General features: G+C 40.7%; 1 protein-coding gene across 2 annotated transcripts in view; it reads right to left on the reverse strand.

The window, feature by feature from the left end:
• kpnb3 (karyopherin (importin) beta 3) overlaps window positions 1-27,068 on the reverse strand; it is a 66,398-nt gene that overhangs the window by 16,666 nt on the left and 22,664 nt on the right. For both annotated transcript variants that reach the window (XM_073028422.1, XM_073028431.1), the window contains 11 exons: window positions 21,949-22,053; window positions 20,029-20,151; window positions 18,956-19,076; window positions 15,457-15,544; window positions 12,900-13,006; window positions 9,657-9,781; window positions 8,297-8,386; window positions 7,497-7,670; window positions 6,234-6,452; window positions 6,069-6,152; window positions 3,495-3,627 (listed from right to left, as the gene is read on the reverse strand). In XM_073028422.1, coding sequence (XP_072884523.1) covers window positions 3,495-3,627; window positions 6,069-6,152; window positions 6,234-6,452; window positions 7,497-7,670; window positions 8,297-8,386; window positions 9,657-9,781; window positions 12,900-13,006; window positions 15,457-15,544; window positions 18,956-19,076; window positions 20,029-20,151; window positions 21,949-22,053 — 1,369 coding nt within the window. The remainder of the gene's footprint in view (window positions 1-3,494; window positions 3,628-6,068; window positions 6,153-6,233; window positions 6,453-7,496; window positions 7,671-8,296; window positions 8,387-9,656; window positions 9,782-12,899; window positions 13,007-15,456; window positions 15,545-18,955; window positions 19,077-20,028; window positions 20,152-21,948; window positions 22,054-27,068) is intronic.

The following is a 27,068-nucleotide window of genomic DNA, read 5'->3' on the forward strand; positions in this document are numbered from 1 at the left end:
CGATGAGGAATTTGACAAACTGGAATGTTACAACGAAAATGAAGATTTGGAAGATACAACTGTTCAAAGCATTGTATGAAGGCAGTCAATTATCTGTACTAGATGCCTGCACTGAATTTGTTCATTGAAGGTCAAAAGAATGCAGCAGTATACAATAGATGAATTCCTGTCAATAAATATTAGAAACAACACAGTTTTATAGTACTGTAGAAGTGTTGGCTGTGTTCTAATTTGTTCTGTATTTCATTTACATGCATACTTTGTTACCCAGTTTGTCCTTTTCATACCTTTAACCTTTAAGTTCTATGTAACTTCAGCTAATTGGGACAGCCACTTAATTGGGCTCAAACTTATTGGTCTCGTTATGTCCCAATTAACTAGAATCCACTGCACTTCTGTAGAAAAGCAATAGGTAAATCTCCCACCAATTATAAGTTCTAGGTCATCAGTGATCTTCAATACACTGCTGTAATGGCTTTTTACATTCACCAGGAAAGGGGCAGATGGGCCCACAGGTTAACAATACAAAGGAAAGCCATTTGCCACACAGAATTCCAATGCAAGTCCGTACACTTGGTTTTAATTTTAATAATTTTTAAAATTTGAAAACAGAGATCAATGAGAAGGAACCAACCTAACTGGTTTTCAAAGACAAGGAAACCATTGGTTTCTTTAGCTGATGTAACCTTCATTCCAGAACTGAAATGATTCACAAGTGCTCTTGAATAACCTCTGTTATGCATCACTGAACTGTGAACAGTGTAGCAGCCTCCACATTTAGTCTAGTCTGTTTTGAAACCTACTGCTTTCCCGAATTTGTCTCCAATTGTTAATTCAGTTTAAAACACCTTGCCATCAAAATGTTGGGGTATTTGTGCAACAAAAATATTGTAATGCTATCAAATATTTTTTCTTTGGAGATTAGAAAACTAAGGGTGACATTAAGGATGTACATAATCATGAGGGGTATAAATGTCTAAAGCCAGACAGCATTGATTTAAGGTGAAAGTGCAGAATTAAAGAGAATCTGATGGGTATGTTGAACAAGCTGCCAGAGTCAGTACTAAATTATAACACTTAAACGTGGAGTGAATTCAGCTGTTGGAAATGCAAAGAGAATTGGGAGTCCTAGTACAGACTTCCATAAAGGTCAACTTGCAGGTCGAGTTGGTAGTAAGGAAATCAAAGGTAATGGCAGCATTCACTTTAAGCAGACTAGAATATAAAAGCAAGGATGCAATACTGAGGTTTTATAAGCCATTGGTCAGATCACATATGGGTATCATGTGGTGGTACCTCAGTGAAACCTACCAAATACTGAAAGACTGAGTGGATATGGAGAGGATGTTTCCAAGTGGAAGTGTTGAGGCGACAACCTCAGAATACAAGCGAGTCCTTTCAGAACAAAGATGAAGAGGAATTTCAGTGAATCCGTGAATTTCTTTGTCACAGATGGTTGTGGAGGCCAAGTCATTCGGTACATTTAAAGTGCAGGTTGATATATATTTTATTAGTAAGGGTGTCAAAAGTTATAGAAAGAAGGCAGGAGAATGGGGTTGAGACTTGAGACCTAATTCAGCTCCTATGCCTAATGGTCTTAAAATACTTGAACAGGAACCAAGCATAGGAAAGGTTTATAAAGATTTGGGCCAAAAGCAGGCAAAGCGGGCTAAGCCAGGTAGACAACTTTAATAAAATAACGTGTGGCATTTTATATTTAAGATAAACTCTAACAACTCATTTTGTTGTACCTCAAAATCTGAACAATGTGGTAAAAGTCCTTTACATAATTATATCATCACATCAGATCAACCTCTTAAAGTGAACCCCAACTCATTATCGGTGGTTGTGAATTATGTATGCTTCCACCAATTATATTGCCCCACAGCATTGTGGTTGGCATAACGTTTTACAGCACCAGCAACCATGCCTCAACTCCTGCTGCTGCAAGGAGCCTGTACCTTCTCCTTGTGCGTGCGCGGGTTTCCTCCCACATTCCAAAGATGTACAGGCTACAGTTAGCAAGTTGTGGACATGCTGTAGGCTAATGCAATTAGTTTTGAGGGACAGGTGTCCCCCGCTTTAGAAATGTTCACTTTACGCCACTTCGCTTTTACAAAAGACCTACATTAGTAACCTGTTTTTGCATTACAAAGAGGATTTTCGCTTTTATGAAAATTTTTCCCATATAAATTAATGGTTCTTCACTTTACACCATTTCGGCTTAAGAAAGGTTTCATAGGAACGTTCTGCCTTTGTAAAGGGGGATGGACACCTGTACAATAAATGAGTTACAATTTTTTTCCCCCAAATATAAAATGCCTCACACTATTTTATTTGAGGAAGCCTACAATGTTATGCTGGTACCAGAAGCATGGCTCCACTTACAGGTTGCCCCTAGCACATCTTTGGACTGTGTTGGTCATTGATGCAAACACATTACACACTGTTTCAATGACAAAGCTAGTTTTTAGCCTTCAACTTTTTGTCATTGCTCATTGGCACCCAAAGCTTACATCTGACTAGTTTGTACATGACTTTAACCTTCTTTAAGACTATTGTCTCAAGTATGCTCCTGAAGAAAAGTAACATATGTACATGGGATCAAGATGTCCCAGGTGAACCACAGCAACGTTCTGTTGGTTACGTACAATACCTGCTGAATTTCTCTCACTGCAATCTACAGCATGTCATTTCCCTTTAAACCAACTACTTTTAAATTGATATTCGTTTATTATTATTTCTTTATTTTTGTATTTGCACAGTTTGTTGCCTTTCGCACACTGGTTGAACGCCCAAGTTGGTGTGGTCTTTCTTTGATTCTATTATGGTTATTCTATTATGCATTTATTGAGTATGCCTGCAAGGAAATGAGTTTCATATTTGTATATGGCGATACGTGTACTTTGATAATAAATTTACTTTGAATTTTGATTAGTAAGGGACCAGACTGTGACAAAAGTGGAAGTTAAATACAGAATACAATCCTTATTTCAGTGAACATGTACAGACACAGGTTTCCACCATAAAGCAAAGTTGGCGTAGTTATTCCAGATGAACCACTAATCCACCCCCCAATATGCTGATCCACCTCACTGAGGCAGATGAAACCACAGGGAACAGGAGCAAAACAAATAGGCTGACCTGGGAGGTTTTAACTTGGAGAATCTTAATATTTCAAAGAGTGATTCTGTGAGCAGCAAAAAATTTTTAAAATCATACTGGCCTGCTTTGAACAAAGCTACAAAATATCTACAGGTCCTCTCCAGTTTACATACAGCCTGTACGTATGTACAAGTGCTTGAGCGACCAACAGGATGAATTTGCCAATAGCTTTGGAGCTGCAAATATCTTCTGCCAGGTGGGGCTTTGTCCACAGTCTTAGTTCCAACGTGCTAAAACCATTCAGGTTCTGAACATTTCACAAGAATGGAACCCTGTCCTAACCTGTATTTAGATGGAAGATAACAGGGAGATGTGTCATTCATACTTACTGTCCAGGAGGGCCACTTCCGGCTTAATGGAAGCAGTTTTCATCAATGGTCCCATGACAACAGGAAGATACTGCTGGAACTCCTTTCCAAGGATCTTGCACATTCTTGCCCACGCAGAGATCATGTAAGAAATCTGGAAGCAGAAATATAGACCTTGAGTTTCAAATCTCTTCTTGTGCCTCACCATTAATACAGACATGTCAACACTTCCATATCACACACATATATTAAACAATAAAGGTAGGATTTTTAATGGCAATGGTTTAACAGAAAATCGGTTTTCTATGGTACGAGTCCAAAACAGCTTCTTCCCCTCTTCCATTAAATTTCTCAACAGTCCACAAACACTACATTATTCATGTTCTTATGCACTAGTAACCTTGCAATTTAGAGTAATTTTTGGCTTTGCAATGTACTACTGCCACAGAACAACATATTTCACATCATATGAGACAGTGATAATGAACTCGATTCAGATACATCTCTACATAAATCATCAAGTTGTTTGGTAACTACAAAAAATAAACGTATGTTAGTTTAGTTATTAAGCCACATCAATTAGTTGATCATAGGCTTAAGAGTAATTTTGGTTTTAAAACTTCTTTCGACTTTCTGTACAAGGGACATTAGCTTCTAGTAAATCCGTGGAATATTTATCATGTGGATCATTCCATTTCCTAAACACCTTTATGAAAGGACTCAGTATGCTGTCAAAACTTGAGGTACAGGGTACAGATAGCACTACGTTCTCTACTGGCACCAGCAAGCAAACCAAACATCTTACCCACACGGCCAATAGTGAACTCTACATGAACATAAACCTGCTTCTAAGGGTCTGATAGGATAAGTAAATGCAAATATTTTTCACTAATGAGATGGGAGATTTGCATTTTGGTATCCAGAGAACACAGATCCAGTGAGGGAAAAGTCAGAGGTCACAAGAGGCAGTACTCTTTAGTGTGCAGATGGCTGACTGAATTGCAATGGAAGCAGAACAAACAAGAACTTTCTAAATATTTTAAGGGCCGTGAGAAATAAAAGAGGGTACTGAATGCACAGGTACAATGGGGACAGACAGCCTTCTGAGGTGGTGGCTCAAACAAATTCCACTCAGAAATTTCTTCTATTCATCACGCTTTTCTGTTCCAAAGGTGTCCATTCTCAGCCCAGTGGGGCTTAACTCTCTTTTTTGAAAAAGCATCCTTTTCAAACCGCACTGCAGACTTCTCTTGCCCCACCATAATTTTGAATCTCATTGCTTTCAATGGGTATGGTATTAGGAGCCCAACTACCTGGGGTCTTAATATCATAAAGTTTCCACAAAACCCAAAAGTTGCTAACCTCTTTAAGAAGCTCTTCAAAACCTGCTTCACTGACCAGACACCCCAAAATCTCAGGTGTACTATGCTCCCGTGAAGAGCCCCAGAAAGAAATAGCTTGTACTTATGTAGAACCCATCAAATCCCCATCAGATTGTCCGTCTGTCTCTTCCTGGGAGAAGATACAGGAGCCTGAAAGCCTAGATGACCAGACACAACTTTTTCCTGAACCAATCACCACTTTCATATCCTTTTCCTGGCAGTGCTGCACATTCTTGGGCCCCGTTCAACCATTCCACTATTGTAACTTCACACTTCTTCAGACGGTCAAGTCATTCTTGACTTCCAAAGAACCACGGAAGAAAACCATCAGTACCCACAAGGAGAAACTACTTCCAGAGGAGTGGTGAATCTTTGGAATTCTCTGCCCAGTACAGGCTACCTCATTAAATCTATTCCAGACACAGTTAGATTCTTGCATTGTAGGGGAACTAAGGGCAATAGAAAAAAGGCAGGCAGGTGGAGCTGAGTCTACAGCCAGGTCAGCCATGATCTTATTGAATGGCAGAGCAGGCTCAATGGGCCAGATGGCCAACTCCCACTCCTATTATGTTTTGTTCAAGTGTTCAAGGAATTTTATTGCATCCCATGGCACTTCACAGCCACTTTTGGAGAGTAGCTACTGTAGAAGAAAATGTGCACTGCACCCCACAGAGCAGTGCAATAGTGACAAAGTAATTAATGTGTTTTAGATTTAAAGTGTTAATTGAGAGAAATATTTCGAAGACAACGGCTCTTCTGCAGGGCAGACCAGACTTCTACTTGAAAGATAGTACCTTCAACATTGCAGGATTCTCTTAGTACTCCACTAACTAATCTATCCAGGTAGTTCTGTTATTTTATTTAATGTAACTATTTTATATAACTCCTAAGAAACTGCATGTTGTAGAAAGTCATGTTACAGCACAACAATCTGTAGTTGTTTTCACAGCACAGACTTAAAACATTTTCATCCTGATTGTGATTATGTTATAACCAATACAGCCCAATGCAAGTAGTGTTCCTTAGTGCCAACAATAATGTTATAGCAGAATTACCTGTACTTTTAAACTCGGTGCTAGAGTATATCTTGATCTTACAACCTTCAAAATCAGAACTTAAGACTGAAAATAAAACCTCAATGTTTTGCTGTGTCAAAGAAGATTTAAGCATTAGCTCCTATTGTAATCACAGAGGGCTGCACAAATAAATGTACCTGTGGGTCATCGTCTTCCAATTCGCTGGAATCAGTTTGGGTTTTTAGAAGCAACTGCATCACATCTGAGGCGTCTTGCATAAACTGCAAAGTACACAAGAGTTAATGGATTGAACGCCACCATTAAACCAGAAAAGCTTTTGAAATTTTAACAAAATCTGTTACCTTCTCTTTACCAACAGCAAGGCCTATTAGGCTGATGCACTCGATTGTCTTTCCCCTCAATAGCCGGAGCTCCTTCTGCACTCCATTTTCCACGATGTGTTTCAGTGATGGCATAAACAGGTCATAATATGGGACAAATTTCTCCTCTGCAGTGTCAGCAACAGAAGCAATGGAGGTAACGACCTGCTCCAACACCAGCTTCGTTCCTTTCTGTATAAGCTATAGGGAGCACAAAGCAATTAGTACAAGGGTCTAATGAAATCTTGAAGCATGAAGACAGCAGTAAATAAAGGAATAAAACTACTTCTATGCTGATCCCTCTAGGAAAGCATTCTGTCTCTGAAACCTCTTGCCATTTATTTAGAACATGGTTGATAATTAACTCCATCTACCAACTTTGATTCCAGTTCCTAATACCATCCCCTATGACAACCAAGAATTTAAAAAAATACACAAATCAGCCGTTTCAATAGTCTCTAGAATCAACAATTTTTTTTGTGTGGATAAAGTTTCTGCACTTGGTAGCTTGGTGCTTATTTTAACCCTTGTACCATTACCTATAAACGGTTTTCTCTTTATGTATTCCACTTTCTGACTTGAATCTTTGCAAGTAAATCATCATTTAGCTTGGAGTTCCCTCATTACAAAACCCTGGGATAGTAGGCTCAATCTGTAGGCACCCCTTGAAGGAGTAACTGATTCCTTGAAGTACACCAGGAAAACTGAACAGTTCTCCAGATGGCCCATGACTCAAACATCATTTCTCTGGAAGGTAATACCTAACACATTAACTAATTTGATTAAGTTTTTTCCATTGGCCCCATCTATTTAAGCTACCCAGTGCCTTCTGTGACCATGGCTATACAATTCTGTGGTGTAGAAACCTGTGCAGTCACAGGACAAGGCACAGTACAGTGCTGGCTGCACACCGCACTCTGCTTTGAAATTCAGTTCCACTGACATTAACTAACCTGAATCTCATAAGCTGGACACAACAAGCAACTGCGACTAAATAATGAATTTAATGCTAGGGGCTTAAGATGGATTTTTACTTTTGTTTGTCATTGATAAACATGAAGGTGAATCTCGAGTGCAAACATCGCCAGGAAAACACAAAATTCCACTAGCCTCCCCCTTTACCTCCATCTCAGTGACAAGCTTATTCTCCCCCCCCCCCCCCCCCCGAGTATTCAACCAGTTGTCATTGCATTGAGAATTTCAATCAGCAGCTACAAAAATACTGCGGAACTGAAAGCAAGTTACCTCCTGTAACTTAGCCACCATGATAACATGCAGGTGATTTACGAGATTATCCAAGTATGGGAGCAACAGCGATTTGGGGCAATCCTCAGTGAAGTTAATGAGAGCTGCAGCAGCGTGAGCTTGAACTCGTGGATTAGCCTGATCTTCCATTGTTTGCAAAAGCGCTGAAATGACCTGTTGGAAACAAAAATTAATACTGACACCAAGGCTGGTCCTGGGCCCTTTGTGTGAATTTCTACACATTGCTGGGTCAGGCAGAATTGGGACCAATTATAAATTTAGCAATTTAGGATAAACAACCAAGTAGGACAGTGGCAAAGCTATTCAAATATGACCCAAGCTCATTTTAGCACTAGCTATTTATTTATGTATGGAATGTGAAAACAGCTGGTAAATGCAGCATCTATTGTCCATCCTGAACAGCTCGAGTTGTTAGACCACTTCAGATGGTAGTTTAGAGCCTACACAGTTTAACTAGAATGGTTACGGATGGCAGAATACCCTGTTGAATGCATCAACCAAATCAGGTCAATCTTTACAAAAATCTAGTAGCTTAATGTTAATCTTTTTATTCCATATTTAATAATGCAATTTTAAATTGAACAACTTCCATGGGGGAATACAAACCCATGTTACTGAATCAATGGACCATTAGTAGATTGCTCAGTAAACCACCCACTGATAGCCCAATATGACATTGCCTCTGTACCCCCTTCATTTATGAACTGATGTTAAAGTACATGGTATCTTAATACTGCTTTAAAAAGACAACTATTCATAATTGACTTCAAGATGCTTACCTTGTCATGAAACTTTCTCTGGAACGTTGGTGCAAAATCTGTGGCCATCTGACCTATGGCATTACATGCTGCATACCTAACCCTTGGGTGCTAAAATTAAATTATAAGGATATTATTCAAATCCTCCACTTTAGAATTTGTACTCTATAACTAAATATAACAAATATCTGTACAGATTACACATTTTAAATACACACACACACACACACACACACTCTCAGTAGCCACTTTATTAGATACACCTGTTCATTAATGCAAATATCTAACTTGGCAATCATGTGGTAGTAACTCAATGCATAAAAGCATGCAGACATGGTCAAGAGATTCAGTTGATGGCCAGACCAATCATTAGATTGGAGAAGAAATGTGATCAAATGACTGACTGTGGAATTATTGTTAGACAAAATGGTGTGGTTTGAGTATCTCAAAAACTGATCTCCTGGGATTTTCACACAGAGTTTAAATAATGGTGTGACAAAAAGACCTAGAGAGTGGCAGTTCTCTGAGGATGCCTGGTTAACGAGAGGCCAAGAGAAAATTGGCAACAGTGGTATAAGCTGACAGCAAGGCAACTGCAACTCAAATAACCATGCTTTACAACAGTGGTGTGCAGAACAACATCTCTGAATGCACCAGTTGAACCTTAAAGTGGATGGGCTGCAGTAGAAGACCACACTGGGTTCTACTCTGGTTCGTCAAGATCAAGAAACCGAAGCTACAGTGGGTATAGCCTCAACAAAACCAGACAGTCGATGTTTGGAAGAGCATCATGTGCTCCAACAAATCTCTATTTCTGCTGTGCCGTGTAGGGTCAGAATTTGTCATTAAGCACACATCATCTTAAGGTGGTTCCATGAACACAACAATGAATTCAGTGTATTCCAAAAGCTTCCACAGTCACCAGATCTCATTCCAACAGAGCACCTCTGGGATGTAGTGGAACAGGGGAGTTGCAGCATGAATGTGCAGCCGACAAATCCACAGCAATTACACGTTATCATGTCAGCATGGACCAGAATCTCCAAGGAGTGCTTCCAGCATGAAGAATTCATACTCTCTGGCGGCGTACTAGTAACAATGCACCTAATAAAGTGGTGATGGAGTATACAACTGTACTTGAGAGATTTGTATCTCTCCACAATTTTAACTAATTTGCTTGTAATTATAGCCACCAATCCCTGCACAGCATTTTTAAAATGTGTGCATCACTCTCCTGAACTAAATGTCTGTTAAGGGTAGTTTCTGATGAGGAACACTCCCTCTTTAGACAGAGCCCAGGGAGGTTTCAGCCAATTTTACATACACACAATGAACAGTAACGGGACATTCATCCCACACCTATGCACTTGGTTTCACTTACTGGATCTTGAAGGAATAACAAGACGAAGTTCACAATCTCACTGAGGATCCCCTCCATTTGCTGATGACACCCTTCCCCGATTGCTGACAAGGCCATCAGTCCTGCGTGTCTGTACCTCCAGTCAGCTGTAGGGAAACAATCTGTGTTGACCACGTGCATTTACACAACTTCAGTGATAGATAACATGCTCAAGATTCAATCGGGCAAAAAAGAAATTGTGATTGTAGTATTGGGCAAAGCAATTTAAAAGGTAGCCATAAAATTAAGCTTTGTATCTGACCTTGAAAAAGCTTCAGGAGGAAACTCTTAACTGATTTTGCACAATGGGATGTATGGACAAAAATATCGAGGCGAAGGAAATGCAAAAGAAATGCACCTGTCTATTGTTGTGAAACCAACAGATGGTCAATCCATTTTAAGGACATTGGCTGTTCTTTGACTGGGCATTTGGCAAAACCAATTCAATTTAAAAAAAACTGAGCCAGAGAGTCTGTCACCGTAAATGGAGGTAAAGGGCAGCTGACATTTCAGATTGAGAGCCTTCATGAGGACTCAAATAGTCTTCACCCAAAATGTTACTTGTCCATAGATGCTACCTGATCTGTCAAGTTCCTCCAAAGACTTTGTGTGCTGCTTCAGGCTGAGAACAAAGATTTTTTGAAGACCATGTGTATCAGAAGTAGCTTAAGAGAAGAAGTGGCCATGAAGTGCCCTGCTCTTCTAATCAAGGAGATCATTACCTCTCCGTGACACAAGTGTCTACCCTTGTCCTTAACTGTCAAAATCAATACCAAATCAAAGACTGAATTTTGAGAAAAACTGAAGTTCAAATGAATGAGATTTCCAAATTTCTACCACCCTCAACTAGAAATGTGCTCCAGTTTCCATCTCAGAAGCCTGGATCTGTGTTTAAGATTATTTCCCCCTTATTCCATGTGCTCTGACCAACTGAATTACATTACATAATCCCTATTTTACAAGCAAATATTTCAAAAGAGAACTGCTGGCAATGCCAAACACACTAAAGCAGTGGCGCAATGTGATATTAAAATTATTTCTGAAATACATTTCCAGCTTTCTCAGGGTTTCCCCCACAAGCTCTCCACACAGTATATTGAGAACATTTTAAAAGGAGGAACTGATATTCAGATCTGCTTCAACATCTGACAGTATGAAGACATTATTTACACCCATTTGTGGGGAGTTTGCCTGTGTCGAGCAATATGTTCTGCGGCATGTATTCAACCCATGCTTGATAATTAGAGAACTTAGAAATAAAGAACACTTATTCAGAAAGTCAGAAGGCATGGGATCCAGGGAAGTTTGGCCAGGTGGATTCAGAATTGGCTTGCCTGCAGAAGGCAGAGGGTTGTGGTGGAGGGAGTACATTCAAATTGGAGGGTTGTGACTAGTGGTGTCCCACAAGGATCTGTTCTGGGACCTCTACTTTTTGTGATTTTTATTAACGACCTGGACGTGGGGGTAGAAGGGTGGGTTGGCAAGTTTGCAGACGACACAAAGGTTGGTGGTGTTGTAGATAGTGTAGAGGATTGTCAAAGATTGCAGAGAGACATTGATAGGATGCAGAAGTGGCAGGTGGAATTCAACCTGGAGAAGTGTGAGGTGGTACACTTTGGAAGGACAAACTCCAAGGCAGAGTACAAAGTAAATGGCAGGATACTTGGTAGTGTGGAGGAGCAAAGGGATCTGGGGGTACATGTCCACAGATCCCTGAAAGTTGCCTCACAGGTAGATAGGGTAGTTAAGAAAGCTTATGGGGTGTTAGCTTTCATAAGTCGAGGGATAGAGTTTAAGAGACACGATGTAATGATGCAGCTCTATAAAACTCAAGTTAGGCCACACTTGAGTACTGCGTCCAGTTCTGGTTGCCTCAGTATAGGAAGGATGTGGTAGCATTGGAAAGGGTACAGAGGAGATTTACCAGGATGCTGCCTGGTTTAGAGAGTATGGATTATGATCAGAGATTAAGGGAGCTAGGGCTTTACTCTTTGGAGAGGAGGATGAGAGGAGACATGATAGAAGTATACAAGATATTAAGAGGAGTTGATAGAGTGAACAACCAGCGCCTCTTCCCCAGGGCACCAATGCTCAGTACAAGAAGACATGGTTTTAAGGTAAGGGGTGGGAAGTTCAAGGGGGATATTAGAGGAAGATTTTTTACTCCCAGAGAGTGGTTGGTGCGTGGAATGCACTGCCTGAGTCAGTGGTGGAGGCAGATATACCAGTGAAGTTTAAGAGACTACTAGACAGGTATATGGAGGAATTTAAGGTGGGGGGGTTATATGGGAGCCAGGGTTTGAGGGTCGGCACAACATTGCGGGCCGAAGGACCTGTAATGTGCTGTACTATTCTATGTTCTAAATACTGGGTTGACTAACTACCTTCTAACAAAAATTAATGTATCACAACATGGCAATATTCCTTGGATCTAAACTAATCTTAAGTAGAACAACTCATACTAATTGATATGGGGCATAAATGATACAATTTACAGAGAGAACAATTTGCCAGTTGCAAATAAACTGTCAAAGTACACATTATTTAATTTGCTCAATTCTGAAGGCAAATCAATAACTGATACATTGGTTGCCATGAAAAGCGAGCCACCTAGAATTTAGTGCCTGTTAGCATAAGCAGTTATTTACATTAAACCTGCATCTTTGGTAACGTCAAAAAAAATTAGCAAAATGTTCTTAAACTAGAGCAGAACTGGAAATTAGAAACAATTGAAGATGCTGGAAATATGGAACAGTGAAGTGCTGGAAACATTTAACATGTCAGGCAGCACTTGTGGAAGGAGAAAGTTAAAAATTTCAGCTTTGAAACCATTTGCCATAATGATTCCAAGTCTTAACAAAGAGGTCATTGCCTGAAAGGTTAACCACCTTTCTCTTTCCTCAGATGCTGTTTAGTGTTTTAAGCATTTTCTGTTGTACTTTACAATAGCAGTATTGCTTTTCTTACCTCCAGCGTTCTCGATGTCAACTCTAAAAGGCGAACAGGCAATTACACAAAACAGCTTTGAAACCAATCTTCCATAACTGAAAGAACATGGTCTCCAACCACTCACTTCACTTACTACTTCAAAGGATAAGTGTCTTGTTAAACACGACACAGTTATGGCTTATTTTACTAAGACATTCTTTATGCAGGTATGAGATCTGATCAACGTAGTTACCCACTTTGAATGGATTTCTAAATTACTAAATGCATTATACTCACAGTTTTGTAACATCTGCATGATATGTTCTTTGATCAGTGGGAGCACTACTTTACCACCAAGGCCACAGGCAATCCTATCCAGGGCACTCTCACCAGCAACAGCATTGCTACATTCAGAGAAAAAGGAGTTTTTGATTCCAAGGAGAACTGAGTTACTGGCAAAGCTTTCAAATGTTAAATTATGCCAGAATATTAAAAACTTATGTCTAAAGGATAATGTCTATAACTGTTTTAAACCCAAACCCAAGTATAGAAGAACTTCCAGCAAGATGGCGGTGTGTTCTGTCAACCAAAAGTGTTATTGTCTTTTTAAAATGTATTTTTTTTTATGATTGCAAGACTGTCTTGCAGATCTACCGTATCAGCAAGTTGCTCGTTGGCAGAGGAACTGAAACAGCTGCATTTGGTGTGGACTGTGATGCTGCCCGTAACAGCACAGGGGCTGTGTGGTGTCAGTCATAGCAAGGACTAAGACTCAAGCTGTGGTGAGTCAGTGCTGTATTCAGTGTTCGCTGGACAGTTTTCAACAAATCAAACTTCTGAAATGTTGGGGATTGTATGTCTGAACTTTGGAATTGGAAAAAGTTTCAGCTTTATTCCAATTTTAAAAGGAAAATTCTACTTAATTAATAACCTGCACTAATGTGGTAAAGCACCATAAGGTGTATAGTCAAACACATTAGACCATGAAAGGCCAGAGGGGTGGAAAACACATTTGATAAAACAAAAGTGGAGCCAGAGACGGTCACTTGGCTCCTTGCAGCTGCTCTTCCATTCACTACAGTTAAAGCTGATCTAATTGTAATTGTCAATATCATTTCTCATATGCAACCACTAGCTCCAAGTTTCCCCACAAGGAAATATCTTCAGTATGTACAGTCCAGCAAGATCTGTTAAAATTAATCCATTTTGCATTTCAGATGGAAATGGTACACATACTTTGAGTCACTCAGCTCTGGAGTGATTGGGGCTCACTGTGGGCTAGATGCATGGGTTGGAATGATTTTGCAGCAGTAAGCCCATCTTGTTCCCATAAGGAGAGGGAACATCCATCTTCCATTGAAATAATAGGATTATTGGCAATCTCTGTGCAAGCATATGTGATCATTAGCAATTAATTCAAAAGAAATCAGAAGAAATAGTCTTGCAGTGAATTACATAAATTGTTAGGGTAAAGAAAGAAAAGTTAGATTGTGAAGTTGTCATTAATCTTCTTTCCTTCCACAGACAAATACGTTCTGATGTTGCCAGGATGAAAGTCACTCACACAAGTACTTTTCAATTATATCCGCCCAGTGTAAAGCATTAACCAATCAGATTTTGTGACCCTGTTGATGTGTCAAAATTAAAAATGAGACGTACTGAATGATTAGTTAGTTAGGAAGGTTTAATTGTTAGGTATTAATATTGAAGTAGTAAAATGGATTCAACAATGGCTGGAAGGGAAATGCCAGAGAGCAGTGGTGAATAACTGTTTGTCAGGTTGGAGGCCGGTGACTAGTGGTGTGCCTCAGGGATCTGTACTAGGTCCAATGTTGTTTGTCATATACATTAATGATCTGGATGATGGGGTGGTAAATTGGATTAGTAAGTATACAGATGATACTAAGATAGGAGGCATTGTGAATAATGTAGGTTTTCAAAGCTTGCAGAGAGATTTAGGCCAGTTAGAAGAGTGGGCTGAAAGATGGCAGATGGCGTTAAATGCTGATAAGTGTGAGGTGCTACATTTTGGTAGTTCTAATCAAAATAGGACATACATGATAAATGATAAGGCATTGAGGAATGCAGTAGAACAGAGTAATCTAGGAATAATGGTGCATAGTTCCCTGAAGTTGGAATCTCATGTGGATAGGGTGGTGAAGAAAGCTTTTGGTATGCTGGCCTTTATAAATCAGAGCATTAAGTATAGGAGTTGGGATGTAATGTTAAAATTGAACAAGGCATTGATGAGGCCAAATTTGGAGTATTGTGTACAGTTCTGGTCACCAAATTATAGGAAAGATGTCAACAAGAGTACAGAGGAGATTTACCAGAATGTTACCTGGGATTCAGTACCTAAGTTACAGAGAAAGGTTGAACAAGTTAGGTTTTTGTTCTTTGGAGCGTAGAAGGTTGAGGGGGGACTTGATAGAGGTATTTAAAATTATGAGGGGGATAGATAGAGTTGATGTGAGAGTAGGGGAGATTCAAACAAGAGGACATGAGTTGAGACTTAGGGGGCAAAAGTTTAGGGGTAAAATGAGGGGGAACTTCTTTACTCAGAGAGTGGTAGCTGTGTGGAACGAGCTTCCAGTAGAAGCAGTAGAGGCAGATTCGATATTGTCATTAAAAAAAAAATTGGATAGGTATATGGACAGGAAAGGAATGGAGGGATATGGGCTGAATGCAGGTAGGTGGGACTAGGTGAGAGTAAGCGTTCGGCACGGAATAGAAGGGCCGAAATGGCCTGTTTCCGTGCTGTAATTATTACATGGCAATATGATGGCCCAGATTTGTTGGATTCACACCCTTAACATATTTGCTGTATTAAAAAATGTCATCATGCATGAATTACCTATCAAAGTCATCATCTTCAAGCTCATCTGAATTTGACCAGTTGTCATCATTTTCTAAATCCACCATCATTGCCAGCATCTGAGGAACTGAAGCAAGATATTTTAGAGTGAAAAAGACTGAAAACTGCAAATTGCTGTTTACAATAGCACTGGTGACTAAATAACTTTAGAATCATTATACATAACTGCTTATTGCTTTTATCATTCACACATGCCTGTCCAAAATTGCACACGAATAGTTTACTGTAAATAGTACTTTCTTCCCAAACACATCCCATTCAGCATTTTTTCCTACAATGTCAACAAGTATTTCAAGAGAAGTACTTTGATTTTGACTTTGCACAGTGACTTGACTGGTTGTGCAAAACAACAAAAAAAAAGCAGATTTACTAATTCTAGAATGTACAGAGATATGGTTTGTTGGTTACGCCCCTGATGATGAGATAAACCACTCTTAAGATGGCAATAACATTCAAGCCAGAACATGAAAACATAACCAACTAACACTTATCAATGAAGCCCTACACCTTTGAGTAATTAGAATTGATTTAATGCACATTTGCATCATATAAAACCTTCTTCCCCTCACTGCATGATCTGGAGAAACTTTCCAGCCCTCCTGCTATGTTTTGATTGAGAACTTGGAGTTTCCATAGGTTATTAAAAAACCCAGCTGCATTATAACTCACTGTTGCTAACATTACATTGTTTTCAATTTGCTCAGAATGATTGCCAATTTCCGGTAATAGTTACTGCGACTAGAAGTTTAGGTGACAAAAAGATCTGGCTTTAAACATGGAAGTTGTATGGGAACAGAACATTCACTCATTTACTCTTAAATTAGGATGTACCTTCCCCACTGCATTGAGGCTATTTTATGGTTTGCATTAACTAGAGATATTACCCAAACCCATAGCAAGCTCCTACTCTTATTTAATTTACAAATGTGCAGTTCCTCTAACATGGTATATCATATACATTTAAAAAAACTGACCCAAACAGCTCAAAGTAAATTTATTAACGCAGTACATATCAGTTCAGGTGCCTTGCCATTCGGCGTGAGTGATCGTGTCTCTCCATCCATCAAGGTCCCTAACCCTCCGAACTGTAGTTGTTGCCCCCCCCCATTTCTAACCATGATGTTAATAATCTATCATTTTCATTCTCTGTCTGTCTCTGCTTCTTTCTCCTTCCAGCTTTCCAGTTGTAACTAAATGTTCTAATGTCTCTCTTCACATGATGTGTCCAAGGAACTTTGATTGCTGTTTTCTGATTTTAAGTAATGTACATTTTGTTTTCATTCTCTGTAGAACTTCTTCATTGGTTATCCTGTCCGTATGATACGTATAGCATTTTTCTGAGGAACCACATCACTGTGGCATTGATTCTTTTTTTCCCCATTGCATTTGTGATGGTCCATGACTCGCAGCCATACATCAATATAGGCAGAATGCAGCAGCTGAGAGTTCTAAGTACATATACGTCACCATTTACAACCATGAGATTTGTTTTCTTGCAGGCGTGTTCAGTAAATCCAAGAATCATAATAGAATCAATGAAGGAGCACACCCAACAGGGGAGACAAACAACCAATGTGCAAAATAGAAACTGCGCAAATACAAAAGAAATAATAATAAAAACTAAAAAATAAACAGACAGCATCAGACAAAGTGCCCTTGAAAGTGAGTTCACAGCTCAAGGGAACAGTTCAGTGATGGGGCAAGTGAAGTTGAGTGAAGTTCCCCCACCGGTTCAAAGGCCCAATGGTTGAGGGGTAATGGCTGCTCCTGAACCTGGTGATGAGAGTCTTGAGGCTCCTGTACCATCTTCCTGATGGCAGCAGTGAGAAGAGAGCATGACTCGGTTGATAGGGTTCCCTGATGATGGATTGCTGCTTTCCTGGTACAACACTCTGTGTAGATGTGTTCATTGATTGGGAGGGTTTTACATCAGATGAGCTGGGCTGTATCCACTACTACTTGTAGGATTATCTGTTCAAGGGTTTTGGTGCTTCCATACCAGGACGCGACGCAACCACTCAATACACTCTCCACCATGCATCTATACAAGTTCATCAAAGTTTTACATGTCATGCTAAATCTTTGCAAACTTCTAAGAAAGCAGAGGCATTGCTGTGCTTTCTTCATATTTGGGACCCAAGCTGGATACTCTGTAATGATAACACCGAGGAACTTAAATCCTGTTTCCTCCTTTTGACACCAATAATCAGCTCCTTGGTCTTCCTGAGAGGGGCTGTTGTTGTGGCATCACTCAGCCAGATTTTCAATCACTCTCTTATATTCTGATTCATCACCACCTTTGATTCAGCCTAGGACAGTGGTGTCATCAGCAAACAAATATGGATTTACAGCTGTGCTTAGGGAGTGGATCTGGGGGCAAAGCACAAGGCCTTGTGGTGTACCTGTGCTGATGGAGATTGCAGAGGTGTTGCCAATCTGAACTGATAGGGATCAGCACGTATGGAAATAGAGGATCCAATTACACAAGGAGGTATTGAGACCAAGGTCTTTACTTGAGGGGATGATAGTATTGAATGCTGAGCTGTAGTTGATAAAAAGCTTCCTGATGTATGCAACTTTGCTGTCCAGATGTCCCAGCGTTGAGTGAAGAGCCAATGAGATGGCATCTGCTGTGGACCTGTTGTGGAGCAGATCCAAGTCACTTCTAAAGCAGGAGTTGATATGTTTCATTACCAACCTCTCGAAACACCAGAGTGAATGTAAGTGCTACCGGATGATGGTCACCGAGGCAGGTTACCACGTTCTCCTTGGGCACCGGTATAATTGAATCCTGGTTTAAGGTGGTGGGTATCTCAGACTGTTGAACTGAGTGGTTAAATATATCAGTGAACATTCCAGCCACTTGATCAGCACGTCTTTAATACTTGGCCAGGTACCCCATCTGGGCCAGGTGCTTTCCATGACTTCACCCTCTTGAAGGATGCCGTCAGGTCAGCCACAAGGTTGAAATCACAGGCTCATCGGGGAATAAAAGATATGTAGATTTAGCACACAAGTGTCAAGCCAGGCACAGACCAGCCACGTTCACATTCCTGCAGTGGGACACGTACAAGCTTAAGTGGGGAAGACGAAAGATTATGGTGGGTCAAGGGCTGGAAAGCATTTTAAAGTAAAATGCTGGTAATTGACAGATCAAGAGAAAGGATTAAAAAAAGTGAGCAAAATTAAGAAGGAATAGCAATCAAGATTTCTGTTGAAAGAGCTGCAAAACAAATTCACCAGGTTTAGAGATTTAGAGAAGAAATAGGTTCAATCTTCAACATTTGATTGCGTAAGATTAATGAAAGCAGTTGGTAAAAGTGACTGGGAACATGAGCACAAGTGGCAGGTAAACACCTACGAAAGGCAGAGTGAGCCATATCACCGTCAAGAATTTTATAGGATCTATACACTTCAACCCAAACCTGAAAATGCTTGACAATCAAATGAGTATTATGAAATTCCACCCATTACTTACTGGCTTGTGACACAATATTGGTATGCTTTCTTAACATGGCAGAGGCAGTTTCCGACAAAGTTACGATGACTTCTAATGCCAGCTGGCGTTGCATATTTTGCAAATTAGTGTCTGCACAGAGCTGTAGGTTAGAAAGGGCACATCACCATTAACAAACCTTTTACAAAGACCACAAAACAAAGTTATGTTTTTTTAAGGCACAACTATCATTGGACAGTTAAATTAAGTCCCAATGGCAAATATGCATTCTGGAACAATCATCACACACCTTTCCTTCTTCCTCGTGCTAGGTACCATTTTACTAATTTATAACAATCAGTGGCTGGAGTTAAAATTATTCCATTACAGCCAACTATGTTCTAAATATCAACACATAAATACACAACTCACATTAAAGGTGGTGGATTACTTTTTCAAGAAAAAAAGATTTACTGAGCAGATGTTTTTGATTAAGCATATATATTTTGAATCTGGAAGTGATTGCTTGTCAAACTCCAGACTATCGATACTCTCCTGGAGGGCCATTTCAAACGGAGCATTTAGGAGGCAGCAACGTTACATGGACCTCAAGTCAGACAGCCCAGATGAAAAAGGTGACATCTTGTCATCCTTGTCAGACAGCAGTGAACAGATGGATTTTTTTTTAAAAAAGCATTCAGGTAATTTTATGGTCACAGTCAAAGACAGTAACTAACTAAATAGTTCCAGATTTTTTTAATTAGCTTCTATTAAGATATCTGAACTTGTGCCTCAAGATCATCTGTCAAGGGCTTCAAATTAATAACCTATTAATTTAACAGATCTGTCACTCTACTGCAGTATTCTGTGCTGGGTCATGCTAAAATAAAAGTCCCCTAAAATTTCAAAATACAAAGCTCCAATTAGGACATCTTAAGGAATATTCATCTGTGAATACTAACCAGAGGCACACAAGGAAACAGGCTGCAAATAGCTGCACGTTTGATACACAAGCACCAAATCCAAACGACTGCACTCCTGAAGAGGATACATTTATACACGCATTCACCTGCATACATTTAATTAGGATAAAGAGAAATCTTTACAGGGCTTACCTTGAGGCTCAACGTTAATGTTGGTTCAAGATGAGGACGCAAATATTTTGGTGTGGTGTCTGCAAGCTCCACCAATGACTTCAGCACAGAATCATCATTTTGATAACAGGAGTCATTAACAGCCTAAAAACAATGACAAAGTATTTATTATTAACATATTTGCAACCAAAGTTATGAGGCCAACAAAGCAACTTATGTCAGAGAAGCACAGCAACTTGTATTTTCAAAACAAATTAATATACAATACAACACCTTACTTTTTAAAAAAAATTAGGTGTACTAGTTGATATCATTTCTAACGCCCTCACTCATTTCAAGGATAAAATGCTGAATACAAAACAGATAATTCTGCAAAACACAACAGATAACACTTCTGGAGATAGAAACAATTGTTTCAATTCCTGATGAATGTTCTTTGACCCAAAACATTAACCTTTCTCTCACTCTCCATAGATACTGAATATTTCCCATATTTTCTATTAGAACACACCCAAATTTGTTCAAGCCTACATCACCATTACAGAACTCCAAGATTTTGTACGTCCTTAATTTCCTTCACCTCTCCACAGGCCTGTCTTCAGCTGCCCAGGTCCCAGGCTCTACAATTCTTGCCCTCATCCCCTCGGTCCTCGAAAATATCCTCTTCTCATCCTTTCAGCCGATCATAGTCACCAGCTCTATTGTTCTGCAGTATTACATTAATCTGATTACATTCCTACAAAGCATCTTTGGATATTTTACCTTTGTGTATGGAATCTCTTGATTACAAGATGCTGGTGACATACATTGCTTTTCAGTGTAACATTTACTACTCAAAAGTATGCATGGTTGCATGAAATATTAAAAAATGCACACACGAGGAAATCTGATGCTGGAAATTCAAGCAACACACACAAAATGCTGGTGGAACGCAGCAGGCCAGGCAGCATCTATAGGAAGAAGCACCGTCGACGTTTCACGAGGGTCTTGGCCCAAAACGTCGACTGTGCTTCTTCCTATAGATTCTGCGTTCCAGCAGCATTTTGTGTGTGTTGCATGAAATATTAGATTTTTTTTAAAAGAATTATGAGAGGCATAGATAGAGTAGACAGTCAAATATTTTTCTCCAGAGCAGGAATGTCAAACACCAGAGGACAGGCTTTTAAGGTTATGGGGGGAGGGGGGGTAGGGAGGAGACGAGAAGAGGGGAATATTTAAAATCTATGTGAAGGGCAGGTTTTTTTTAAATATGAAAAAGGGCAGAAAATGGTAAGTGGCTGAGATGGGTTACCAAAGGTAGTAGTGGAAAGCAGTTTGCTGGATTTTGATAAACAGATGAGTGTGAAGGGAATGGAAGGAATCTGATGAAACACGAAGGAAGACATTTAGTATAAATAAGCATCAAGACTGGTACACATCATGGGTCAAATGTCTTGTCCAGTGTGGTACATTTGTTCTATGAAACAACGAATAATGACAACGCAAGAGTTACCTGGAAGGACAGCACCAAAGCAAGGCTTTCAGACCAGAAACTCTATGCAGGTCCACAAACGAGTCATCTCTGCTCTTTCCCCTATCAATACATTCAATTCCTTTCTCCTTCAAATTTGGCTTATGCCCCCCTTAAATACACCCATGGTATTTGCCTTAGCTGCTTTATAAGGTTGCACGTTTCAAATTCTAACCATTCTCTGGTTAGAATCCAACCCCCTATCTGCCTCCATCCAACTTCTCAATTAGAAGTAACTATATCAATATTGCATTTCGAATCATTAGTCAGAACTCTCTTACCAACAGCAAATAGTCAGGTTACACACATACTATTGCTGAGACCCTTGGCTATTTGGAATGAGTTTGCTATTGCAAACTTCGTACCAGTGATGATCTAAAAAAAAATAGATGCAGTGTGGTAAATGTCATGCAGAAAGAAAAACTCCTTACCTGCAGAATTCCAGGCAGCATGTCAGCAAAGTGTTTTTGTAAGGGAGCGTTGTTCTCATTGGCCAGAACAAAAGCTGCTGCAGCCCTAGCAGCCAGCATTCGAATCTAGAAGAAAGCCACATGGATGGAACACAGAATTAACATGTTTGGAAGATGCACGAACTGCCTTACTCAAGTACAAAAGCAGACAATCAAAACAAATTTACCAACACAACAGACTCCACTGACTGTGTACCTCTCCAATCCTCTTGGGGCATATATAAATGCACTCTTCATTTCGGGTTACATGTGCACCACCCCTCTTCACTCTATCATTTGTGGCCAAGCCACCAGGACCCCAAAATCCCTCATACTCTGGGATTTCTTTGAAGCTCCAACTCTTTGGTTCCCCTTAAAACCTAACCACTCCATCTCCTTACATGGTGCCGTAGTGTTTTATTTGATAATACAGATAAACCGCACCCCCCCCCCCATATAGTACTTTTAAAAAGTAGCAACCTGCTGATATCTGAAGCACTGAACTTCTATCCACAATGCGATTTCTATACTGAGCCTGTACATTAAGTTGCAATTTACATCCTCAAGATTTTTTATTTCTGGTTATTAACTGCTAGCCATTTTAACAGCAGCTACTGAACTTGAATTTCCTTTGAACTTAAGAGTTTTTTTGATAACCAAGCAAATCCCTCAGATGCATAGTTTTGTGATAAAGTTTGCCATGAGAGATCTGGAGTAGGGGTTCCCAAGCTGGGGTCCATGGACCCTTTGGTTAATGGTAAAGCTCCATGGCATAAAAAAAAGATGGGGAGCCCCTGGTTTTAGAGTGATGTGGGCCAAATGAGATTAGCACAGATTGAAGTCTTGGTTGGTATGGGTAACTTGGGCTGAAAGGTCTGTTTCCATTCTCTGTGACTGTGAATGATTGGAATTTACCAATATATACAAAGTCAGATCCTTCAAAGATAAGCAATTCTCTTTAACCTCAAAAAAGCATTTCAATTTCTCATGTGTTGCAGCCAGAAGTAACTCACACAATACTTAGCTCCTGCTGGAAGAATATAATAGTCATTTACTTTGTTAAAACAATAAATGGGAATGAAATGCACATCTACAAGGAAGGTTGAGGGAATTTTCATTACTCTGCTTGGTGCTGACTTCACCTTGGAAAAGAATTGCATTTACATAGCACCTTTCAGAACCTCATTATAGTTAATGAAGCTCTTCTTGGAACTAGTAGCTGGTGTAAAGGGAATACAGTGTCCCAGCTGCACACAGCCAGCTCATGCAAGCAGCACTACAGTAATGACCAGATCAAGATTTCTTCAGTAAAATATAGTGATGGAGAATAACTTTGGTTTAACCAGGAAAATAGAGGTGAGAAGTTTATTTTCCTTGGCTGATGACATTCAAGCAAAGAAGTTAGTCTCAGAATAAGGGGCTGATGAATTCATAACAAGGTTAGCATGTTGTTCTTAAAGAGGGAATTCTCACTTCTTAGGGCTCTGGAGGCTCAGACATTGAGTTCATTCAAAATTAAGGGAGTCCAACAGATATAGGTTTAATGCAGGGAAATGCCATTGAGCCAGAACATAAGCCAGAGTCAGAATCACCATGGAAACAGCTCCTTCAGCCCATCACACCTGTGCTTACCAAGCTGTCTATTCAAGCTAAGGTACTCAAATGTAAGCTTATCTTGCCAACAGACAACTTTATATTAAAAAAAGACCCTATTTATAGTTTCAATGAAAAGGTTCACACTTCACATGAACCACTGATATGTTAAGTTACAAAATGTTGGAGGAACTCAGCAAGTCAGGCAGCACCTATGGTAAAGGATAAACATTGATGTTTCAGGCCAAGACACTTCTTCAGGAGTGGGCAGGAAGGGGGAAGATAACTCCCCTTACTTGAAGGATATACTGGCTTTGGAGGAGGTGCAGAGGAAATTCACCAGGTTGATTCCAGAGATGAGGGGACTACACAATGAGGAGAGATTGAGTCGCCTGGGACTGTACTCACTGGAATTCAGAAGAATGAGAGGAGATCTTACAGAAACATATAAAATTATGAAAGGGATAGATAGAGGCAAAAAAAGTTGTTTCCACTGATAGGTGAGACTAGAACTAGGGAACATAGCCTCATAGCCTAAATTTAGGATGGAGATGAGGAGGAACTGCTTTTCCGAACCAGAGGAGAATCTGTGGAATTTTCTGCCCAATGAAGCAGTGGAGTCTACCTCAGTAAATATATTTAAGACAAGGTTGGATAGATTTTTGCATAGTAGGGGAACTGAGGGTTATGGGGAAAAGGCAGGTAGGTGGAGATGAGTCCATGGTCAGATCAGCCATGATCTTACTGAATGGCAGAGCAGGCTCAACAGACCGGATGGCCTACTCCTGTTTCTTATGTGGCACAAGAGGAGGCCATGGACGAAATGTTGGAATGGGAATAGGACCAGGAATTAAAATGGTTGGCCATCAGGAAATTCTGCTTTGTGGATAGAGTGGAGGTGCTCAACAAAGCGGCCCCCAATTTATGTTGGATCTCACCAATGTGGAGGATGCTGTATTAAGAGCACTGATACATCAGACAAGATTCACAGGTGAAGTGCTGCCTCACTTGGAAGAACTGTTTGGGGCCCTGAATGGGACGAGGGGGATGGGTAGGGGTGGAGGATGGAAAAAATCATTTGGTGGTAGGATCCCGTTGAAGATGGCAGAGGGGGCGGAGAATAATGCGTTGGATGCGGAGGCTCTTGGGGTGGTAGGTGAGGACGAGAAAAACTGTAAGGCAGTGGGAAGAAAGGGTGGGCGCAGATGTCTGAGAAATAGAGGAGATGCAGGTAAGGTCATCAATGGTGGAGGAAGGGAAACTCTCCTTTGAACGAGGACATCTGATGTTCTGGAAAGGAAAGCTCCACTCTGGAAACAGATGCAGTGAAAATGAAGGAACTTAGAAAAGCAAATAGCAATTTTACAAAAGACCGGGTGGTTACAGGTATGGTCAAGGTAGCAGTATGTTTATAAAAGATGTTGGTAGACATTTTCTCTCCAGAGATGGAGACTGAGCGATCGAGAAAGGGAAGGGAGGTGTCAGAATTGGACCAAGTGAATTTAAGGATAGGGTGGAAGTTGGAGGCAAAGTTGATGACGTTCATGAACTTAGCGTGGTTACATAAAGCAGCACCAATATAGCACAGGAAGTGTTGGGGACCATCCCCAGGGTTGACTTGGAACATGGTCTGCTCTATGTAGCCAATGTGGACATAGCTGGGGCCTATGGCTACCGCTTGAGTTTGGAAAAAGGAGGAGATGAAGGAGAAATTGAGGGTGAGGACCAGTTCTGCCAGACAGAGGAGGGTGGTAGTGGAGGGGAACCAGTTGGGTCTTTTGTTGAGAAAAGATCAGAGCACTTTAAGGTCTGCTTGATGGGAGAAAGAAGTGTATAGAGACTTCATGCTCATAATGAAAAAACAAATGAGGCAGTCAGGGCCAAGGAACTGAACATTGTTGAGATCAAAAGCATGTGAAGTGTTGCTAATGTAGATGGAAGGGACTGAACTAAGAGAGACAGTATGGAGTCGAGGTATATGGACACGAGTTCAGTGGGGTAGGAGCAGGCAATGGGCCTACCTGGGCAGTTAGGTTTACGGATCTTAGCTAGGAAGTAGAAACGTGCAGCGTGGGGCACGTTTGGAGGGAGTGGAAGGGAGTTGTCCAAAGTGGATGAGGTTAGGGATGATGTCAGAGGTAATTTTCTGATGGTTCCAAGTGGGAGCCCCTTTCAAGGGGTAATTAAGAGGTGCCTGAAAGTTGCCATCTGGCTTCAACAATGTTGAGATGAGTCTGCCACATGACAACAGCACCCCCTTTGTCTGCAAGTTGGATAGCAAGGTCAGGATTTGAGCAGAGCGTCTGGAGGGCAGTGCATTCAGAGGGGTAAGGATTCAGGAGGAGAGAGGGCTGCTGAAGTTGAGCTGGTTGATGTCTTGTCAGTAATTACACATGAAAAGATCCAGAGCAGACAGAAAATCAAGAGCGTGGTATCGGGGGGGGGGGTGTGCAGGGGTTGGAGAAGGGCGAGTAATTCTTGCCAAAGAAGTGGGCTTGGTGGAGGCAATGACGAAAGAAGAGCTGTGTTTTAGCAGGTGCAGAACTCAAGAGGTGTGAGTGAAGGGAGACAAAAGCCAGGCCCTCGTTGAGGCCAGAATGTTCTGCCTCAGAGGAGAGAGTCAGAGGGAATGTTGAAGACAGAGCAGAGATTAGAGCTGGGATCAGAGGGGGCGGAGAGTTAGTGATGTCTGAGGGGGAGGGTTGGGGTATACAGGGAAGGTAGGGTGGGAGGAGGACAAGAAGTAACAGGGGAGCCTGAGAGATGTGTTGTGACTGTCTATTGTATCTGCTGCTCCTGATGCTGCATCCTCTACATTGGTGATACCCAACATAAATAAGGAGACTGGCTAGTTGAGCACCTCTTCTCCATCCACTGTAAGTGGAATTTCCTGATGGTTAACCACTAATTCCTGTCCCTATTTCTGACATGTCAGTCCACAGCCGCCTCTTTTGCCACAATGAAGCCTCTCTCGGGGTGGAGGAGCAACACCTCATATTCCATCTAGGTAGCCTCCAATCTAATGGTATGAACATTGATTTATCTTTCTCGTAATTTTTTTCCCCATCACCCTTTCTTCATCTTCTATTCTCCACCCTGGCCTCTTACCTCTTCTCACTTGTCTATCACCTCCCTATGGTGCTCCTCCTCCTTCCCCTTCTCCCATAGACCACTCTTCTCTCCTATCAGACTCCTGCTGAATTCCTCCAACATCTTGCACGTGTTGTGCTGGATTTCTAGCATCTGCAGGATCTCATGTTTACACTTTAACAAATGCATCATTTGCCCGAGTTTGACCCAGATCCTCTAAACTTTCCCTTCTATCCCACTGTTATAAATCTATTGAATAGTCCCCTATTAAGCTCAATGTGACCTCACAACCTGCCTCACTATGGTATTGGATCTTATTGTCTGCCGAGACTGCACTTCCCTAGTGACACAATATTCCCTTTCCCTTCTGCAGCATGGTGCTAGAAGATCTTTTACAGCCAACCAAGAGGACACCAGTT

This window comes from Hemitrygon akajei, chromosome 2 (assembly GCF_048418815.1).
Source record: "Hemitrygon akajei chromosome 2, sHemAka1.3, whole genome shotgun sequence".
Taxonomy (NCBI): domain Eukaryota; kingdom Metazoa; phylum Chordata; class Chondrichthyes; order Myliobatiformes; family Dasyatidae; genus Hemitrygon; species Hemitrygon akajei.